The 17,999-nt window shown below is 45.6% G+C and overlaps 1 protein-coding gene across 1 annotated transcript in view; it reads left to right on the top strand.

Moving 5' to 3' along the window:
• The window catches only part of AKIRIN2 (akirin 2), a 473,016-nt gene that overhangs the window by 55,609 nt on the left and 399,408 nt on the right, over positions 1-17,999 (top strand). Inside the window, exons 4-5 of the mRNA XM_044073113.1 lie at positions 2,736-2,748; positions 16,128-16,156. Coding sequence (XP_043929048.1) covers positions 2,736-2,748; positions 16,128-16,156 — 42 coding nt within the window. The remainder of the gene's footprint in view (positions 1-2,735; positions 2,749-16,127; positions 16,157-17,999) is intronic.

Raw genomic sequence — 17,999 nt, 5'->3', positions numbered from 1 at the left:
AGCCCAAAACAAATGCATCTGCATATCAACCAGAAAGCGATGTTAGCTGTTCAGAATGCCCTGACAGCCTTCAAGGACTTATTTCATCCAGGACAACTACTGATAGACTGGCACCACCACGGTTTTGTGGTACAAAAACAAGCAGGGGGGTACACATTCCGACCCCCTTTGCAGACTAGCCATGGCATTGTGGGACACAGTCTTGACTTACCAAGTACACCTTCAAGCTCAGTTCCTGCCAGGAAAACAAAATACTCTGGCAAACGACATAAGCAGAAGTCTTATGGACCCTCACGAGTGGAAACTGGATCCGCAGGTCTTCAGCATAACAGAGAAATGGAGTCCGGACATAGATCTATTTGCCTCTTCCCAGAATTATCAACTGGACAAATTCTGCACAAGGGCTTATCACAGACAAGCATGGAAAGTGGATGCTCTATCCTTCATTTGGAAAAACTATCCATCTACGCCTTTCCTCCTCTGCTTCCCAAGGTCTTAATAAAAGTCAGACAGGAAAAAACAAAAATGATCCTAATTGCCCTGGACTGGCCTTGCCAGCACTGGTATCCAATTCTAAGGAATATGTCTCAACTCCCATAAATACCTTATCTACTGTCTCAGCAGAGCAATCAAATTCTGCACAGTCCGCTCCAAACTCTGAACCTGGCAGCATGGCTGATTATGTAATTATTCAAACACCTCTCAGTAAATCTGTGATGGATGTTATTTTGGAAACCAGAAGGTCTAGTACTAGAAAATCTTATGCTGATAAATGGAAGCGATTCTGTGCTTGGAACCAAGCACAAGGGACTGACACAGCAAAGCCAAATATTCCTCAGATTTTACAATACTTGACTGAGATGCTTGACAAGGGCCTATCTTTTTCATCAATAAAAATCAATGCCTCTGCCATCTCGGCTCATTACAACACAGAGCCTCCCATCTTTTCTGATCCTCTGCTGAAACAGTATCTTAGAGGGGCCAAAAATTTAAGGCCCCCCAGAAGATCACCAACTCCTGCATGGGACCTCAATTTTGTGTTGGAAAAGCTCACCCTGCCTCCGTTTGAACCAGCAGCTACTGCAAATATAAAGTTTCTCTTGGAAAACAGCTTTCCTTCTGGCAATCACTTCAGCAAGAAGGGTTTCAAAACTATAGGCCCTCATGGCTGTGGAGCCCTTTATTACATTTTTCCCGGACAGGGTGTTTCTCGGGACCAATCCTTCCTTTATGCCTAAGGTGGTATCCCTTGTGGCTCTTGACCAGACTATTCATCTACCAACTTTTTACCTAAATCCGCAGAACAAGGGGGAGCGGATTCCGCATTCCTTGGACGTACACAGACAACTAAGGTTCTACTTAAACAGGACCAAATCTCTAAGAAAGTCTGAGCAGCTACTGGTGGCATTTGCTGCAGGATCAGAAGGGAAGGCTATTTCAAAGCAGACTATTTCAAAGTGGATAAGCCACTGCATTCGATGTCCTTCAAGAATGCAACTGCAGTCCTGACATATGGGTTGTCCTGCCTCAGGCAGCCCTTCGGTCGGCCGGATTCCAAAGTCTGGGTCCGGCATCGGCTGATGTCGCCTCTTCCCCGACGTCAGAGCGGCTGGGGTATAAAAGCATCAGCTGACGCCATCTTCTCCAGACTTTCTTGCCGCGCGGTGCCCGAAGCAGAAGCAGTTCGCAAGTGCCGGTCAGCCAGCTCCTGTGTTTTCAGTTACCGAAGTCATCAAAAGCGAAGTACCCAGTTGGGGAACCTTTTCTTGCCTCAGCCGATGTCGGATAAAACCGCAAAAGTTAATAATTGCTTGTCTTGTGGTAAATACCTCATAAGGACTTCCATTCTTACTGCCTTCCCTGCCTCGGCCCAGACAACGACGTCTCGGCCTGTGCTGCCTGTGCTCGCTTCAATAAGCGCACACTTAGGTGCCGGGCAGAATTTGCTGAAGACTTTTTTGGGGAAAATTACTCCTATATCATGCCGTCGGAACTACCGACAGCACATATTTCCAAAAACCGGAAGGACCGGGACCGACATCCACGGCCCGCGACTTCCTCCGACACCACACTAAAGCCTACCGCGAGTACATCGGTCTCTTCGGAGGTGGTAATTAAACCGCTCCAGGCCGACGACACCGCTTTACCGCACACCTCTGTCCCTGAGGCTACCCTGGTGCCGGTTGTTGATTTTCCTCCTGAAACCGAAGCCCAAGATTTGCCTGACACCATACCGGTGGACAAAGTTACTCCAGCACGTGGGGCAGCTAGGCCTCCTGTCTCTATGTCCATCAAGGCCTACACACGTGCTAAGGCTGCCAGCAAGGCTAAGTCTCATCCTCCTAAATCTTTTTCACAGGGTCCCACTTCTGATAAACAGATCATGACTTTAGCTGCAGATCTAATTTCTTTAATCAGGGGCTCTCAGGCTCATCCAGACAGAGGTTCTCAGCCGCCTTCAGACAAAAGGCCTAGGGTTGAGCAGGCAGATACCCTTTCCTCAGATGAAGCCTCTGGTGAGTCAGACCATTCCGATTCCCAGGAAGAATCCTTCCTGGCCTACGAGGATTCTGATGCTGATGAATCCATTCCCTCTGCCTCTCCTCCTGAGGATATTTCTTTCGGGGAAATTCTCCACTCCATGAGAGAGCATTTTCAGTGGCAGGGCCAGGATTTCTCCGACTCCAGGAAAAGGCTTCGGACCTTCCTTAAGTTACCCCAGCATAGGCCTTTAGCCATACCCCCAGTGTTAGATGTATTGGATGATGTGTACTCAGACTCCAGTACTTCTCCTGATTCTCTCCCTCCTGCTCCTGTCAAGCCAGACCGATATTACAGGGTTCCTGAAACTGATAAACATCTCTTTAAGGCCCACTCTGTTGATCTAGAAACTATTTCTCAGGGGCCCAAAGGAGTGGCCACTTCCACGGCCAAAAATCCTTTGCCCTCAGACAGGGAATCTGGGTCCCTGGAGAGGTGGGGTAAAAAAGTTTATACCTCAACCACCCCTGCCATGAGGGCACTTAACTGTCTTTTTCATATGTTTCAGTATCAGGATTTCTTGCTGGATGATTTGCAAAAAAGATTAGCCTCTCCTGAGCCTTTAGATAGAAAGGCCTTGCAGGATTCTGTTCATAATACTCAGCAGGTTAGCAATCATTTTCTTCAGTGTGGTTATGATGCATTGGAAGCTTCATGTAGGGCAGCTATGACAGGGGCCGTCATACGTAGACATGCTTGGTTGAAAGAACAGACATTGCCAGATCATGTTAAAGCAAAGCTTCTAGATGCACCTCTGGAAAAACACAAGCTATTTGGTGACAATGCACAGGGTGTGTTGAAATCAATTGAGGAAAAGGCTAAATCAGTACAAACAGTCAGATTTCCTCCAGGTTCAGCCACCAAGGTTCAGCAGGAATTGGCCTTCGAAGAATTGGTCCTTTCCAGACACAGACAAGTTCCAAAGGGGAAAAAACAAGCGTGCTCGAGGTAGAGGGCAATACCGAGGCTCCTACAGGGGCCGCCAATGGCAACCAACTAATCAGAGAAGTGGTGCAGGGACTTCTACTGCTCCACAGGGACAATCACAATGACTTGACTTTGACACCGCCGACCAAGGCTCAAAGAGAAGCACCTTTAGGCGGAAAATTATCTTTATTTTCAAAAAATTGGCACGTTTTTACAAAGGACAAATGGATTTTGGACATAATAGACAAAGGTTACAGGTTCCACTTCCATACCTTACCAACAAGACAAGGCATGCCAAACCTGCCACAGAATCAAAGGGCAGAGGCACTCATACAAGTTTCAAAGCTGCTACAAATCAAAGCAATAGAAAAGGTTCCTCCTCAGGAACAAGGCCAGGGATTCTACTCAAGACTGTTCCTTGTTCCAAGAAAAGAAAAGCAATGGAGACCTATACTGGACTTGTCCGCTCTAAACACTTTTCTCATTGTGCCAAAATTCAAAATGCTGACGTTACAGCAACTTCTTCTCATGCTGGGCAAGGGGTCTTGGCTGATTACTCTGGACCTCAAGGAGGCATACCTGCATGTCCCAATCAGACACAGCTGCAGAAGATACCTCAGATTTCTTGCAGGGTCAGAGCACTATCAATTCTCAGCATTGCCTTTTGGCTTATCTACTGTGCCCAGAGTATTCACGAAATGCCTGGCATCAGTAATTGCACATTGCAGACTCCAGGGGATACAAATATACCCCTACCTGGACGACTGCCTTATACAAGCGGACAGCAAGCAAGCCTTGATAAGAAACTTGGACTATGTCATTCACTTACTACAGGCTTTGGGATCCACAGTCAACATTCAAAAATCAAGACTACTGCCATCCCAACAAATAATTTTTCTAGGAGCCAAACTGGACGCCAACTCACAAATGGCTTTTCTCACAGAAGAAAAGCAAGAACAATTACCAGATTACTTCAAAAGCCTGGCAAAACACACCCAGATGACTGCAAGGAAAATCCTGCAGGCCCTGGGTTTCATGGCATCTTGCATTCTTCTGATTCCACTGGCAAGACTACACATGAGAACTACAATGGTACCTAAAAAGTTTATGGTCTCAACACAGCCACAACTTAGAAGCAATTATTCCACTCATTCCATGTCTACAAAAGGAGTTTTTGTGGTGGGCACAGGCAAGCCAGCTAAACAAAGGCATGTCTTTCAACAAACCTCAAGCAAGCCAAACCATTACAACAGACGCCTCAGATCATGGATGGGGGGGCGCACATGGAAGGCAGATGCATTCAAGGGCAATGGTCACCCCGGGAATTGCACCTACACATCAGTCAAAAAGAGATGGCAGTGATTCATGCAATCGAGGCCTTCGGAAAGTTTCTTCAGCAAGGTCATCTGCTAATAAAGACAGACAACACCACTGTTATGTGGTACATAAACAGGGAGGCACCCATTCTTACACCCCTCTGCAGACTAACGATGACTCTTTGGGAAAAGTCCCTGAAACTGAATATACAGTTGCAATCCCAGTTTGTTCCAGGCAAGGACAATGTTCTGGCGGACAGTCTAAGCAGCAACATTATGGACCCTCATGAATGGATGTTGCACCCAGACATTTTCTCACAAATAACTCCTGCATGGGGAAGGCCGGACATAGATATCTCTGCCTCACACCTCAATCATCATCTGAAGAAGTTCTGCTCAAGGACACACCATCCTCAAGCCTGGAGAATGGATGCTCTCTCCTTCAGCTGGAATTCTCTAACAATCTATGCATTCCCACCTCTACCATTAATGACCAAGGTGTTGCTGAAGATCAAAGCAGAACAACCAAAAGGCATTTTAATAGCTCCAGACTGGCCAAGACAGCACTGGTATCCATTACTAAGGAGCATAACTCGTACCAAGCCGTGGCCCCTGCTTCAATGGCCTCTGCTTATAACTCAGCACAATTACAGGAATGTTCATCCCGACCTGCAAACATTGCAACTGACAGCTTGGAGGGTTCCATGACTTCTCCCCATATCTCTCTCTCCAAAAAAGTTCAAGAGATCTTACTGGAAGCATGCAGACCTTCCACCAGAAAAACTTATTCAGCCAAATGGAAGAGATTCAACATCTGGAATGCCAACAAGGGTCAGGATGCATCAGTAATGAGCATCCCACAGATACTAGAATACTTGGCAGAAATGCTTCACAACGGTCTTTCATATTCTTCCATAAAAATACACGCTTCAGCAATTTCAGCAAAATACAACTGTGATCCACCTGTGTTTTCACATCCTTTGCTAAGACAGTTTCTAAGAGGGATAAAGAATATCAAACCTCCAAGAAAACCACCAGTGCCTGCATGGGACCTCAACTTCGTCTTGGAAAAATTAACTCTTCCTCCTTTTGAGCCAGCAGCATCTTCAGAATTGCAATTTCTCTCCTGGAAACAGATGTTCTTCATCTCACATTGCTGCAGTCCTTACATATGGGTAGTCCGCTGTCCTCGGTCGGCCCGAATACCAAAGTATTAGGCGTCGGTCAAGGCGCTTAGAACTGACATCAGGACGCCAGGGTACAAAAGCATGACCGACGCCATATCCTCAGTCTTTGCCGCATGGTCCGATGCAGAAGCAGCGTTGCAAGTGCCATTCGGCTCTGAAATTTTTAGTTCGGAGTTTCAGACCGAATCCAAGTTGGCTAAGTACCCCGTTGGGGAATATTTTGGTTTTTTCTTGCCTCAGTTTATTACCGGATGTCAGAAAAAGTGAATAATTGTATTTCTTGTGGGAAACCGATACCGCATAGGGATTATCATTCTTTGTGTATTCCTTGTTTGGGGCCTGAGCACGACGTAGTCGGGTGTCGCTTTGTGCTAGGTTTAATAAGCACTATTGCGAAGATTGGATTGTGCTAGGCTAGTCTTCGGCAAGCGGTGCAATTATAATATGCCATCGGATACTCCGACGCCCGCTTCCATGAAGAAGCGCAAAGACAAAGCGGTTAAACCCAGGCAAGATGAGTCGTCCGTTCCGGACGCCGGTTCTTTAGAGGTTTCAGTGGAACCGGTGGTACCGACGGAGGCTTCTCTGGAGTCTCAGGGGGAGACTTTGATTTTGCAGGATGTGGCCTCTCATGAGGCAGGTCAGGCTGAGGGGGCTTCTCAGATTACTGTACTCCCTTCCCTTCCCAGGGTGGTTAGGCCCTCTCCTTCTGTTTACAAGGCTTCTTCCAGAGGCAGGCCAGGTTTGTCTTCGGTTGGTGTCAGTCCTAGTTCTGCAGGGTCTGTACCTAAGAAGCACATGCTTAAGATGGCAGAAGATTTGATTACTCTGATTAGAGGTTCTATGCCCCCTCCTGATAAGAGGCCTAGGGTAGAGCCAGAGTTGGAAAGTTTTGAACAAGCTTCAGATGATTCACAGTCTTCGGCTGAAGACATGCAGGAATTCACTCCTTACTCTGATTCTGATGCAGAAGATTCCACTCCTTCTGCTTCACCTCCAGAGGATTTTTCTTTTTCAGAGACACTTCATTCTATGAGGGAACATTTTAAGTGGGAAGGTCAGGACTTCTCTGATTCACGGAAAAGGCTAAGGGAATTTTTGTTTTTACCCCAGCATAGGCCCTTAGCTATACCCCCTGATGTCCTTCATGGATGCATCTGCAGTCATAACAGCTGGGTTGTCCTGTCGTCAGGCAGCCCGTCAGTCGGCCGGATTCCAAAGTCCGGGTCCGGCTTCGGCTGATGTCGCTCTTCACCCAACGTCATCTCTGTTGGTCTTCGGGTATAAAGGCATCAGCCGACGCCATTTTCCTCCGTCTTTCTTGCCGCGTGGCGCCAGAAGCTGTTCGCAAGTGCCGGTCGGTCGGATCCAGAGATTACTTCTACCGAATACTACTTCGAAGACTTCTAAAGCTAAGTACCCCGTTGGGGACTCTTTCTTGCCTCAGCCGATGTCAGAAAAAGTTAATAATTGTTTAACCTGTGGGAAACAAATACCTCATAAAGATTTCCATTCTTACTGTCTGCCTTGTTTAGGCCCGCCCGGACGTAGCAGCCTGTTCGGCCTGCGCTTCTTTCAACCGAACGCTTAGGCGTCGGTCGGAGTTTGCAGAACAGTTTTTCGGTTCTGACTTTGCGTACGTTATGTCGTCGGATCCTCCGACAACACCTTCTACCAAAAAACGCAAAGATAAAGACCGACACTCGCGGTCCGTGGTTTCGGCCGAAACCATGCTTAAGCAAACCGCGAGTGTCTCGGTTTCGGCCGAAACCGAGAAAACTGATCAAGGTACAGCCGAATCTATCTCTTCAGCTGAGACCCCTGCTACAACTCTTGAATCGGCCTCAGAAATTTTATCTACAACGGTGGTTGCCACTGACTTATCAGACACCATTCCCTTGGATGTACCCCCTGTTCTGGATGTTGTGCAAGATGTGTTTTCAGAGGCTTCCCTTAATCCTGATTCTCTGCCTCCTGCGCCAGTTAAACCTGATAGGTATTACAGGGTGCCTGAGGCTCATAAATATCTCTATAAGAGTCCCAGGGCGGATCCAGAAACTATTAGCCAGGGACCTAAGGGTGTCAGGGCCTCTGTTGTAAAGAATCCAGTCCCTCTAGATAAAGAGGCTAGAGCTTTGGATAGATGGGGGAAAAAGGTTTATACCTCTTCTACCTTGGCAATGAGAGCTTTGAATTGCCAATTTCATATGTTGAAATATCAGAATTACCTTCTTTCTCAGTTGAAATCAAAGGTGGATGCTCTGGCAGAAGGAATTGAGTGTAAAGAGTTACAAGATTTGGTACACGTCTCTGAACAGGTGGGAAAGCATTCTTTGCAGTGTGGTTTTGATGCTTTGCAGGCTTCTTCTAGGGTGGCTGCCACTGGTTCAGTTCTTCGCAGGCACGCCTGGCTTAAGGATCAGAATTTATCTGACCATGTTAAGACAAGGATTTTGGATGCCCCTTTACAGTCTGAAGTGTTTGGTCCTCCGGTGGAGTCAGTCTTGAAAAAAATGGAAGACAAGGCTAAGTCTATGCAGACTGTTAAAGATTTTTTGCAGGTTCAGCCTCCGAAGTTTAGTAGGAATTGGCCTACTAAGGGGTGGACTTATCCTTCCTCTGATTCTCAGTCTAGGGGTAGATCTAGGCGTGGTAGGGGCAGAGCTCAGAGTACCTTCAGGCCTAGAACATGGAGTTCACCTGCACAATCTTCAAGTGAGGGCAGGGGCCAGTCCTTTCGTAAACAGGCCCAATGACCTACTCTTTCAGCTGCCAGATCCTTCTTGCCTGGCAGCACCTTTGGGAGGAAGGTTGGCACTCTTCAAGGAAAATTGGCTTTTAGTTACCCAGGACAAATGGGTATTGGATATCATACACCAAGGTTACAAGTTTTATTTCCATACCTTGCCTCCTTTCAAAGGCATGCCAGACGCTCCTCCTCAGCAAAGCCTGGAGGCTCACAAACAGATTTCTCAACTACTTCAAATAGGAGCTATACAACCGGTCCCTCTGTCAGAAGTGGGCCTAGGATTTTATTCTCGCCTGTTTCTAGTACCAAAGAAAGGGAACACGTGGAGACCAATTTTGGATTTATCTATCCTCAACACATATCTGGACATTCCAAAGTTCAAAATGTTGACGTTACAACAGCTTTTACCTCTGCTAGGCAAAGATTACTGGATGGTGACTCTGGATCTCAAAGAGGCTTACCTGCATGTTCCTATCAGGCCCAGTTGCAGGAAATATCTGCGTTTTCGGGCTGGGACTTTTCATTATCAGTTCTCTGCATTGCCCTTTGGCTTATCTACTGCGCCCAGAGTGTTCACAAAAGTTCTGGCTCCAGTGGTAGCCTTCTTCAGGCTAAAAGGAATACAGATTTATCCTTATTTGGACGATTGCCTGATTCTGGCTCAAGAAAAGGACGAACTTCTTCATCATCTACAGTATGTGATGGCAGTGTTAAGATGCCTAGGGTATTCTGTGAACGAAATAAAGTCCAGTCTAGTACCCTCTCAGGACATGTGCTTTCTGGGGGTGAGACAGAACACAGCATCCCAGGTGGCCTTTGTGACCCCGGACAAACAAAAGAATCTTTCTCTGTATTTCCATCAATTGTCTCGTCAGTCCAGGCTGACTGCAAGGACAGTCCTTCAAGCCTTGGGGTTCATGGCATCTTGTATTCTGGTACTTCCCAATGCCAAACTGCATATGAGGAAGCTACAATGGTATCTCAAAATGTATGGACATAACACTGCCAAGATCTGGACACTGTCATTCAGATAATACCTTGCATTCAAAAGGAATTTTTGTGGTGGGCTCAGGAATGTCACCTAAACAAGGGACTCTCTGTGACCCGACCAGAGGCGAGTCAGATTCTAACGACAGATGCCTCAGACAAAGCTTGGGGAGCTCATCTAAATGGAAAATGGGTACAAGACACGTGGCCTGCCAGACTTCAACATTTACATATCAACTTGAAGGAGATGTTAGCAGTCCAGTTTGCATTGATGGCTTTCAGGGATTTACTTCTTCCAGGGCAGGTGTTGATTCAAACAGACAACACAACTGTCATGTGGTACATCAACAAGCAAGGGGGGACACATTCTTACCCTCTATGCAGACAAGCAATGATTTTGTGGGAGACGGCTCTCAGTTTACAGTTAAATCTTCAGGCAAGGTTTCTGCCAGGAGCACAGAACTCCTTAGCAGATGTGTTGAGCAGACAAATAATGGATCCCCACGAGTGGAAATTGGATCCTCATGTATTTCAAAAATTGACAGTGTTATGGGGAACTCCAGACATAGATCTGTTCGCTTCTCCACTAAATTACCAGTTGCCAAAGTTTTGCACAAAAAGGTTTCATCCCACAGCTTGGAAAGTGGATGCTCTATCATTCAATTGGAGCAATCTTCACGTCTATGCCTTTCCACCTCTGCCTCTCCTCCCAAAGGTACTCCTAAAGGTCAGACAGGACAAGCCAACCATGATTTTAATAGCTCCGGATTGGCCTCGACAGCACTGGTACCCATTACTGAGGAGTTTGGTACGAGAGCCTCCATGGCCTTTGCCTTCGATTCCACACCTGCTGTCTCAGGAGAACAGTCGCTTACTCAATGTCAAACTTCAGTCTCTGCATCTAACAGCCTGGCATATTCTGTTCTAGACCCTGGAGGGTCTCAGCTACCACAACAAGTTCTGAATGTTATTTTGGAGGCCAGAAGGCCTAGTACAAGGAAAGTTTACGCTGATAAATGGAGGAGATTTTTAATTTGGTGTACAGCAAAGGAATTTGATGTTTCCAATCCTAATTTAAGTGTTTCTCTTCAATACCTTACTGAGTTATTGGACAAAGGTTTGTCCTTCTCCTCTATTAAGGTTCATGCTGCAGCCATTTCTGCTCACTATGACTGTGATCCACCATTATTTTCTCATCCTTTGTTTAAGCAATTCCTTAGAGAGGCAAAGAATATAAGACCCCCACGTAGAGCTCCTACTCCTGCTTGGGATCTCAATTTTGTGTTGGAGAAACTCACTCTACATCCTTTTGAGCCTGCAGCTACTGCCGAATTGAAATATTTATCATGGAAGACTGCATTTTTGTTGGCCATTACCTCTGCGAGAAGGGTTTCTGAATTACAGGCCCTTATGGCAGTTGAGCCTTTCTTAATTTTCCATAAGGATAGAGTATCTTTGCGTACTAACCCTTCCTTTATGCCTAAAGTGGTTTCTAGTGTGGCTTTAAACCAAACTATTCATTTGCCTACATTTTATGCAAACCCCCAAAATAAAGGGGAACAGATTTTGCACACTTTGGATATACACAGGCAGTTGCGTTATTATTTGAGCAGAACTAAAGGGTTCAGGCAGTCTCAGCAGTTGTTTGTTTCTTTTGCTTTGGGTTCTCAGGGCAAACCTGTTTCAAAACAAACTATTTCTAAGTGGATTGGTTTTTGTATTGCATTCTGTTACTCCCATCATGGTAAAGAGGTTCCAGCTGGGATCAGGCCTCATTCCACTAGGGCTACTGCCACTTCTACAGCCTTTTTAAGGGGGGTGGCTACTAAGGATATTTTGGAAGCAGCTACTTGGAGTTCAGTGCATACTTTTTCCAAGCATTATCACCTTCCACTTTACTCTAAATCTAGGGCTGGTTTTGCCACTGCAATTTTACAGGGCATTTTGGCAGCCCCTAATGCTTTATAGTTTTGCCAACCTCCTTACCTCTGCTTTGGGATTCTACCCATATGAAGGACTGCAGCAATGTGAGATGAAGAACATAGTACAGTTTGTACCTACCATAAATGTAGATGTTTGAAGATCCACATTGCTGCAGTCCAGTTAACCCTCCCTCCTTCCCCTCTATAGTTTGAGTTTGGGGTGGTTGTCTGGTTTGCATTGTAAATTTTGTAAATATTGTATATATTGTTAATATAGGGGTGGTTGAATGTTCTTTTCTGTTTTTTGGCTATGGCCTTTCTTTTTGGGGCCTTCTGACATCTGGGGCAAGGAAAGACTGAGGATATGACGTCGGTCATGCGCTTTTGTACCCTGACGTCCTGATGTCAGTTCTAAGTGCCTTGACCGACGTCAGCCTAATACTTTGGTATTCGGGCCGACCGAGGACAGCGGACTACCCATATGTAAGGACTGCAGCAATGTGGATCTTCGAACATCTACATTTATGGTAGGTACAAAACTGTACTTTTTCCTGTTGGCAATTGCTTCAGCAAGAAGAGTTTCGGAGATACAGGCCCTCATGGCAGTATCTCCATTTCTCATTTTCCATCAGGACAGAGTCTCTTTAAGAACCAATCCTTCATTCATGCCAAAAGTGATATCCAGGGTTTCTCTAAATCAAGCAATTCACGTGCCTACTTTCTTTCCCAATCCTCAAAATAGAGGAGAAAAGCTTCTGCACACTTTGAACATACACAAACAATTGCGCTACTACTTGGACAGAACAAAGGCCAACAAAGTCTGACCAACTATTTGTAGCCTACGCTGCTGGAGTACAAGGAAAGGCAATTTCCAAACAATTTCAAAATGGATTGGAAACTGCATCAGATTCTGCTACTCTTTCCATGGAAAAGGTGTGCCAGCCAATATCGGGCCACACTCCACCAGAGCTACAGCCACCTCCACAGCCTTTCTAAGAGGGGTGGCTACAAAGGACATTCTAGAAGCTGCTACATGGAGCTCCGTGCATACATTTTCCAAACATTACAACCTGCCTTTATATTCCAGATCCCGAGCAGGCTTTGCTTCTGCAGTCCTGCAGGGCATTTTAGCTACACCATCCGTATCTTAGATCCTACCACCCCCAGCTTGGCTATGGTATTCAACCCATATGTCAGGACTGCAGTTGCATTCTTGAAGGACATAGTACAGTTTTGTACCTACCATAAATGTAGATGTCCGATAGATATGCAACTGCAGTCATTTTTTCCCTCCCTCCTACCCCTCTGTAATCATCCTTTTTGGGTCCACTCCCCCTTATTCTAATTAGCTGGGGATCTCTGTTATGGTGTATCTGTTTATTACTGTTGTGCATGTCTGGCATTTTTTTCCATTCTCTAAATTTAGCCTTCCTTGGAGGGCACCTGGCATCTGGGGCAAGAAACACTGAAGAAGATGGTGTCGGCTGATGCTTTTATATCCCAGCAGCTCTGACGTCAGGGAAGAGGCGACATCAGCCGACGCCGGACCCAGACTTTGGAATCCGGCCGACCGAAGGGCTGCCTGAGGCAGGACAACCCATATGTCAGGACTGCAGTTGCATATCTATCAGACATCTACATTTATGGTAGGTACAAAACTGTACTTTTTTGCTATTTGCATCATGGTAAACCGGTGCCCAAAGGAATCGGGTCACATTCCACCAGGGCTGCATCTACCTCAGCAGCTTTTCTCAGAGGGGTGACTACCATAGACATTCTAGAAGCTGCTACTTGGAGTTCTGTTCATACTTTTACAAAGCATTATCATTTGCCTCTTCTCTAAGTCCAGGGCAGGCTTTGCCACTTCAGTTCTGCAGGGCCTTATAGCCGATCCTAATGCTATTTAGTTTCAGCCTCCCATCCATAGCTTTGGGATTCTACCCAAATGTGTAATGACTGCAGCAGTGAAACACGAAGAACATAGTACAGTTGTGTACACTTACCATAAATGTAGATGTTCGAGTGTATTCACTGTTGTAGTCTGGGTTACCCACCCGCCACCCCCCTTTTTTCTAGAACTTCTGTTTCCTTCGCTATATTCTATAGCCTTTGTGGTTTATTTGCTTTTAGATGAAGGTAAAGTTTCTTTTGTTACAATTGCATGCATATATATATATATATATATATATATATGTATATATATGTATATATATATATATATATATATATATATATATATATATATATATATATATTTTGCTCCTCATTTGGGGGGCACCTGACATCTGGGCAAGAAAAACTAAAGAAAATGGTGTCTGCTGCATGTTTTATACCCCTGATGACTTGACGTTATGGAAGAGGAGACTGCAGCCGACGCAGGACCCAAGACTTTGATATTCAGGCCAACTGAGGGCAACCTGCCAGCAGATTAACCTAAATGTAATGACTGCAACAGTGAATACACTCTAACATCTACATTTATGGTAAGTGTACACAACTGTACTTTCCTCAAGAGGGGCCAAAAATTTGAGACCACCCAGGAGAGCTCCAACCCCAGCCTGGGACATTAAGTTTGTCTTGGAGAAACTCACTCTACCTCCTTTCGAGGCAGCTGCTACTGCGGACTTAAAATTTCTTTCTTGGTAAACAGCTTTCCTTTTAGCAATCACTTCAGCTAGAAGGGTATCTGAATTACAGGCCCTTGTGGCAGTGGAGCTTTTCTTCATCTTTCCTGTGGACAGGGTGTCCCTCAGAACCAATCCATCCTTCATGCCCATGGTGGTATCCAGTGTGGCTCTTAATTAGTCCATTCATTTGCCAACCTTCTTTCCCAATCCACAGAATAAAGGGGAACAGATACTGCATTCCTTAGATGTGCACAGACAACTTAGATTCTACTTGGACAGGACTAAACCTCAAATTAAATCTGAATAACTGCTGGTGGCATTTGCTGCAGGGGCAGAGGTGAAGGCTATTTCATAGCAAACCATTTCTAAATGGATAAGCCATTGATTCATTTCTGCTATAAGCACCATGGAAAACCTATCCCCCAGGGTATCAGACCTCACTCCACCAGGACTGCATCTACCTCTACAGCCTTTCTCAGAGGCATCCCTACCAGGGACATGCTAGAAGCTGCTACCTGGGGTTCTGTACATTGACCAAGCATTATCATTTGCTAATTTTCTCTAAATCCAGAGCTGGCTTTGCCTTTGCAGTCTTGCAAGGCCTTATAGGTGGCCCTAATGCTATCTAAATTCCTCCTCCCAACCATAGCTTTGGGAATCTACCCAAATGTAATGACTGAACAGTGAAACATGAAGAACATAGTACAGTTGTGTACACTTACTGTAAATGTAGATGTTGGTGTATTAACTGTTGCAGTACTGGTTACCCTCCCTCAAGCCCCCTAACTTCTTTTGGCTATACCTCTACTTTCCTTTACTGTGCTTAAAAGCCTTTTTGGTGTATTTGCTTTTTTGTTGGAGGTATATATTTTTTCTTTTATATTTAATTGCTTCCCATTAGGGGGGGCAGCTGATATCTGGGGCAAGAAAAACTGATGTACTGGCATCGGCTGCATGTTTTTATACCCCTGACGTCATGGAAGAAGGGACAGCAACCGACGCAGGACCCAAGACTTTGTTAATCAGGCCGACTGAGGGCTACCTGCAAGCAGATAACCCATATGTAATGCCTGCAACAGTGAATACACTCTAACATCTACATTTATGGCAAGTGTACACAACTGTACTTCTGCTCATGTAGTGATTTTTTTAAAGTACAGGATCATGTGAGGTTACTAGGCTAGTGGCCCTGGGGCCCTTACAAGTCTAGCTAAGATTTTATCCCCCAAAAATGAGCCGTCAATCGGCGCCTGTTGCTCCAGTCAGTGAGGGACAAAGGGGGAACCCCTGCGACAGATTTGTGGCTTCCCATCCACTCATCAGGGTTGTGCTTGGAGGGTTAGTGAGTTGCTCTTATTTGACATGTATGGGAAGTCTGTTCCAGATATGGGGCAGCCTCGGGAGAAGAACCTCTCTCTCCAGCAGGTTTTGTTGATCTCATTAGATTTAGGCCCATCGAGCAGGTAATGTGCAAGGAGCTAGACTTACGGATATGGAGCATCTCTAGTAGGGCAGCATCCGATATTGCCTTGTAGGCAAGACACAGATTACCTCTGAGTAATCTGTATGATTCAGAGTAGAGTGATGGTGATTTGAGCCTGTCAACATAGGGCATATGTTGGAGGCCATGGATTCTCTTTGTGAGGTATTTCTATGGCTTTTCCAGTTGGTGCAGATGTTTGGAGAGGTACATTCGAAATGGGGCATTATAAGCAATTATAGGCCTAATGAGGTAGGAGTACAGAGATGTAATAACCTCCTTTTTTCTGGATGCAATCCCTTTACTTGAGATGAACAAAGCGAAAGACTTTTCTGACCACTGCTGCCATATTGTGGTCGAATGTGAGATTGTTGTCAACCTAAGTACCCAGGTCTTTCACCACAGGTTGCGTACTTGGGGGTGGGGTGGGGTTTGCCATTGATGTGGTAATCAGTAGGGGCCGTGTTTTGCCGAATGGTGTAATGATGCACTGTTTTTGCGTTTATCTTAACCCCATGACTTTGACACCAGTTATTTGTAGCTGTGAGACCCTCTTGCAGTATGTTAACATCATATGGGCAGTCAGTGACAGCACCCAACTTGATAATCTGCAAACTTGGTCAGCCACAGGCCCTTTGTTCTTGCTTGAACCTCTGAGAAGTAGATGCCAAACAGTAGGGGTCCCAGGACAGATCCCTGGGGAATGCCACTATCGACCAGGTCTGCTGCAGGAGGTGGTGGCGCCTGTTTTTACCTTGTGGGTCCCATCAGTGAGCCAGTTGGCCACCCACCTGATGTGATAGGGATTTTTACCAAGTTGTGTTAGCTTCTTGATGATGTCCGAGTGTGGGATTGTGTCAAACGCCTTGTCCAAGTCAAGGTAAGCTGTATGTACTGACTTTCCTTCATCTAGGGCCTTGGTTACAGTCTCAAAGAAGTCAACCAGGTTGAATAGGCAAGGTCTGTCACTGACTAATTTGAGTTGGGTGGGGTCAAGTGCTTGGAGATTGCTTATGTCCTTGTTTATGATATGCATAATACACTCCCTGGTGTTACAGATCAGACTTCTCAAGCTAATTGGGCGATAATTTCCTGGGTCAGTAGTTGCACCACCTTTGTGCAAGAGGATGACAATGGTAGTTCTCCACCCTGCTGGAATGAAGCCTGTACTTGGGGTTTGGTTGAATAGGATGCTAAATGGCGAAGCTAGTTCTTGCTGGAGTTGGTGTAGGATACAGCATGGGATACTGTCAGGTCCCATGGAAGCTGTGATTTGGTATTGTAAATCTCATTCATTTCTTATGTGTGGGTATCTGTTCCGACTTTGGAACCGAGCCGGCCATCTTCCAAGCTCGCGTCAGCTACAAACTCTCGAGCTAAAAACTCTTACCCAGAATTCATCTCTTCGTTACCCCAGATTTCATTTGCCGCATCGCCATTCGGTCATGTCAAGCTACTTCTCTTGAGCTAAGTACAATATTTGACTTCTACTAAATTTTAAAACAGCCTTTTTCTCACAGAAAAGTTATTAATAGTTTTCTCTTACCTTATCGCATTTAGCGACTATCCTTTCTTGAATCTTTTTAATTCCTTCCCTCCTCTTTACCGCGAGGTAAATGTTCTTCATTCCACATTGCTGCAGTCCTAACTATTGGGTAGTCCGCTGTCCAGTCGGCCCGAATACCAAAGTATATGGCTGACGTCGGTCAGGGCATTATTAGACTGACGCCAGTACGTCAGGGTACTAATGCGCATGACCGACGTCATATCCTCAGTCTTTTTTGCCGCATGGTCCGATGCAGAAGCAATTTTGCGAGTGCAGGTTGGCGTTCTGAAAGTTTCTGAAGCCAGAGTTTCAGACCGAATCAAAGTTGGCTAAGTACCCGCTAGAATATTTTGGTTTTTCTTGCCTCAGTATTTAACCGGATGTCAGAAAAAGTGAATAACTGTATTTCTTGTGGGAAACAGATACCTCATAGGGATTACCATACTTTGTGTATACCTTGTTTAGGGCCTGAGCACGACGTTGTTGGATGCCGCTCTTGTGCTAGATTTAACAAACGCACTATTAAGAGAAGGTTAGACTGTGCCAGGTTAGTGTTTGAGAAGCGTTGTAATTTATAAAATGCCGCCGGATGCTCCGGCGCCGCTTCGCTAAAAACGCAAGGACAAAACAGCAAAGCCTAGAGTGGAGGAACCGACAGTCCCAGACGCCGGTTCTTTAGAGGGCTCAGTGGAGCGGAGGTTTTGCCAGGTGTTTATT

The sequence above is a fragment of the Protopterus annectens genome, chromosome 1.part0 (assembly GCF_019279795.1).
Source record: "Protopterus annectens isolate FY-2018-M chromosome 1.part0, PAN1.0, whole genome shotgun sequence".
NCBI classification, from domain to species: domain Eukaryota; kingdom Metazoa; phylum Chordata; order Ceratodontiformes; family Protopteridae; genus Protopterus; species Protopterus annectens.
The sequence above is the reverse complement of the archived record's forward strand: the minus strand, read 5'-3'. Positions and strand labels throughout refer to the sequence as shown.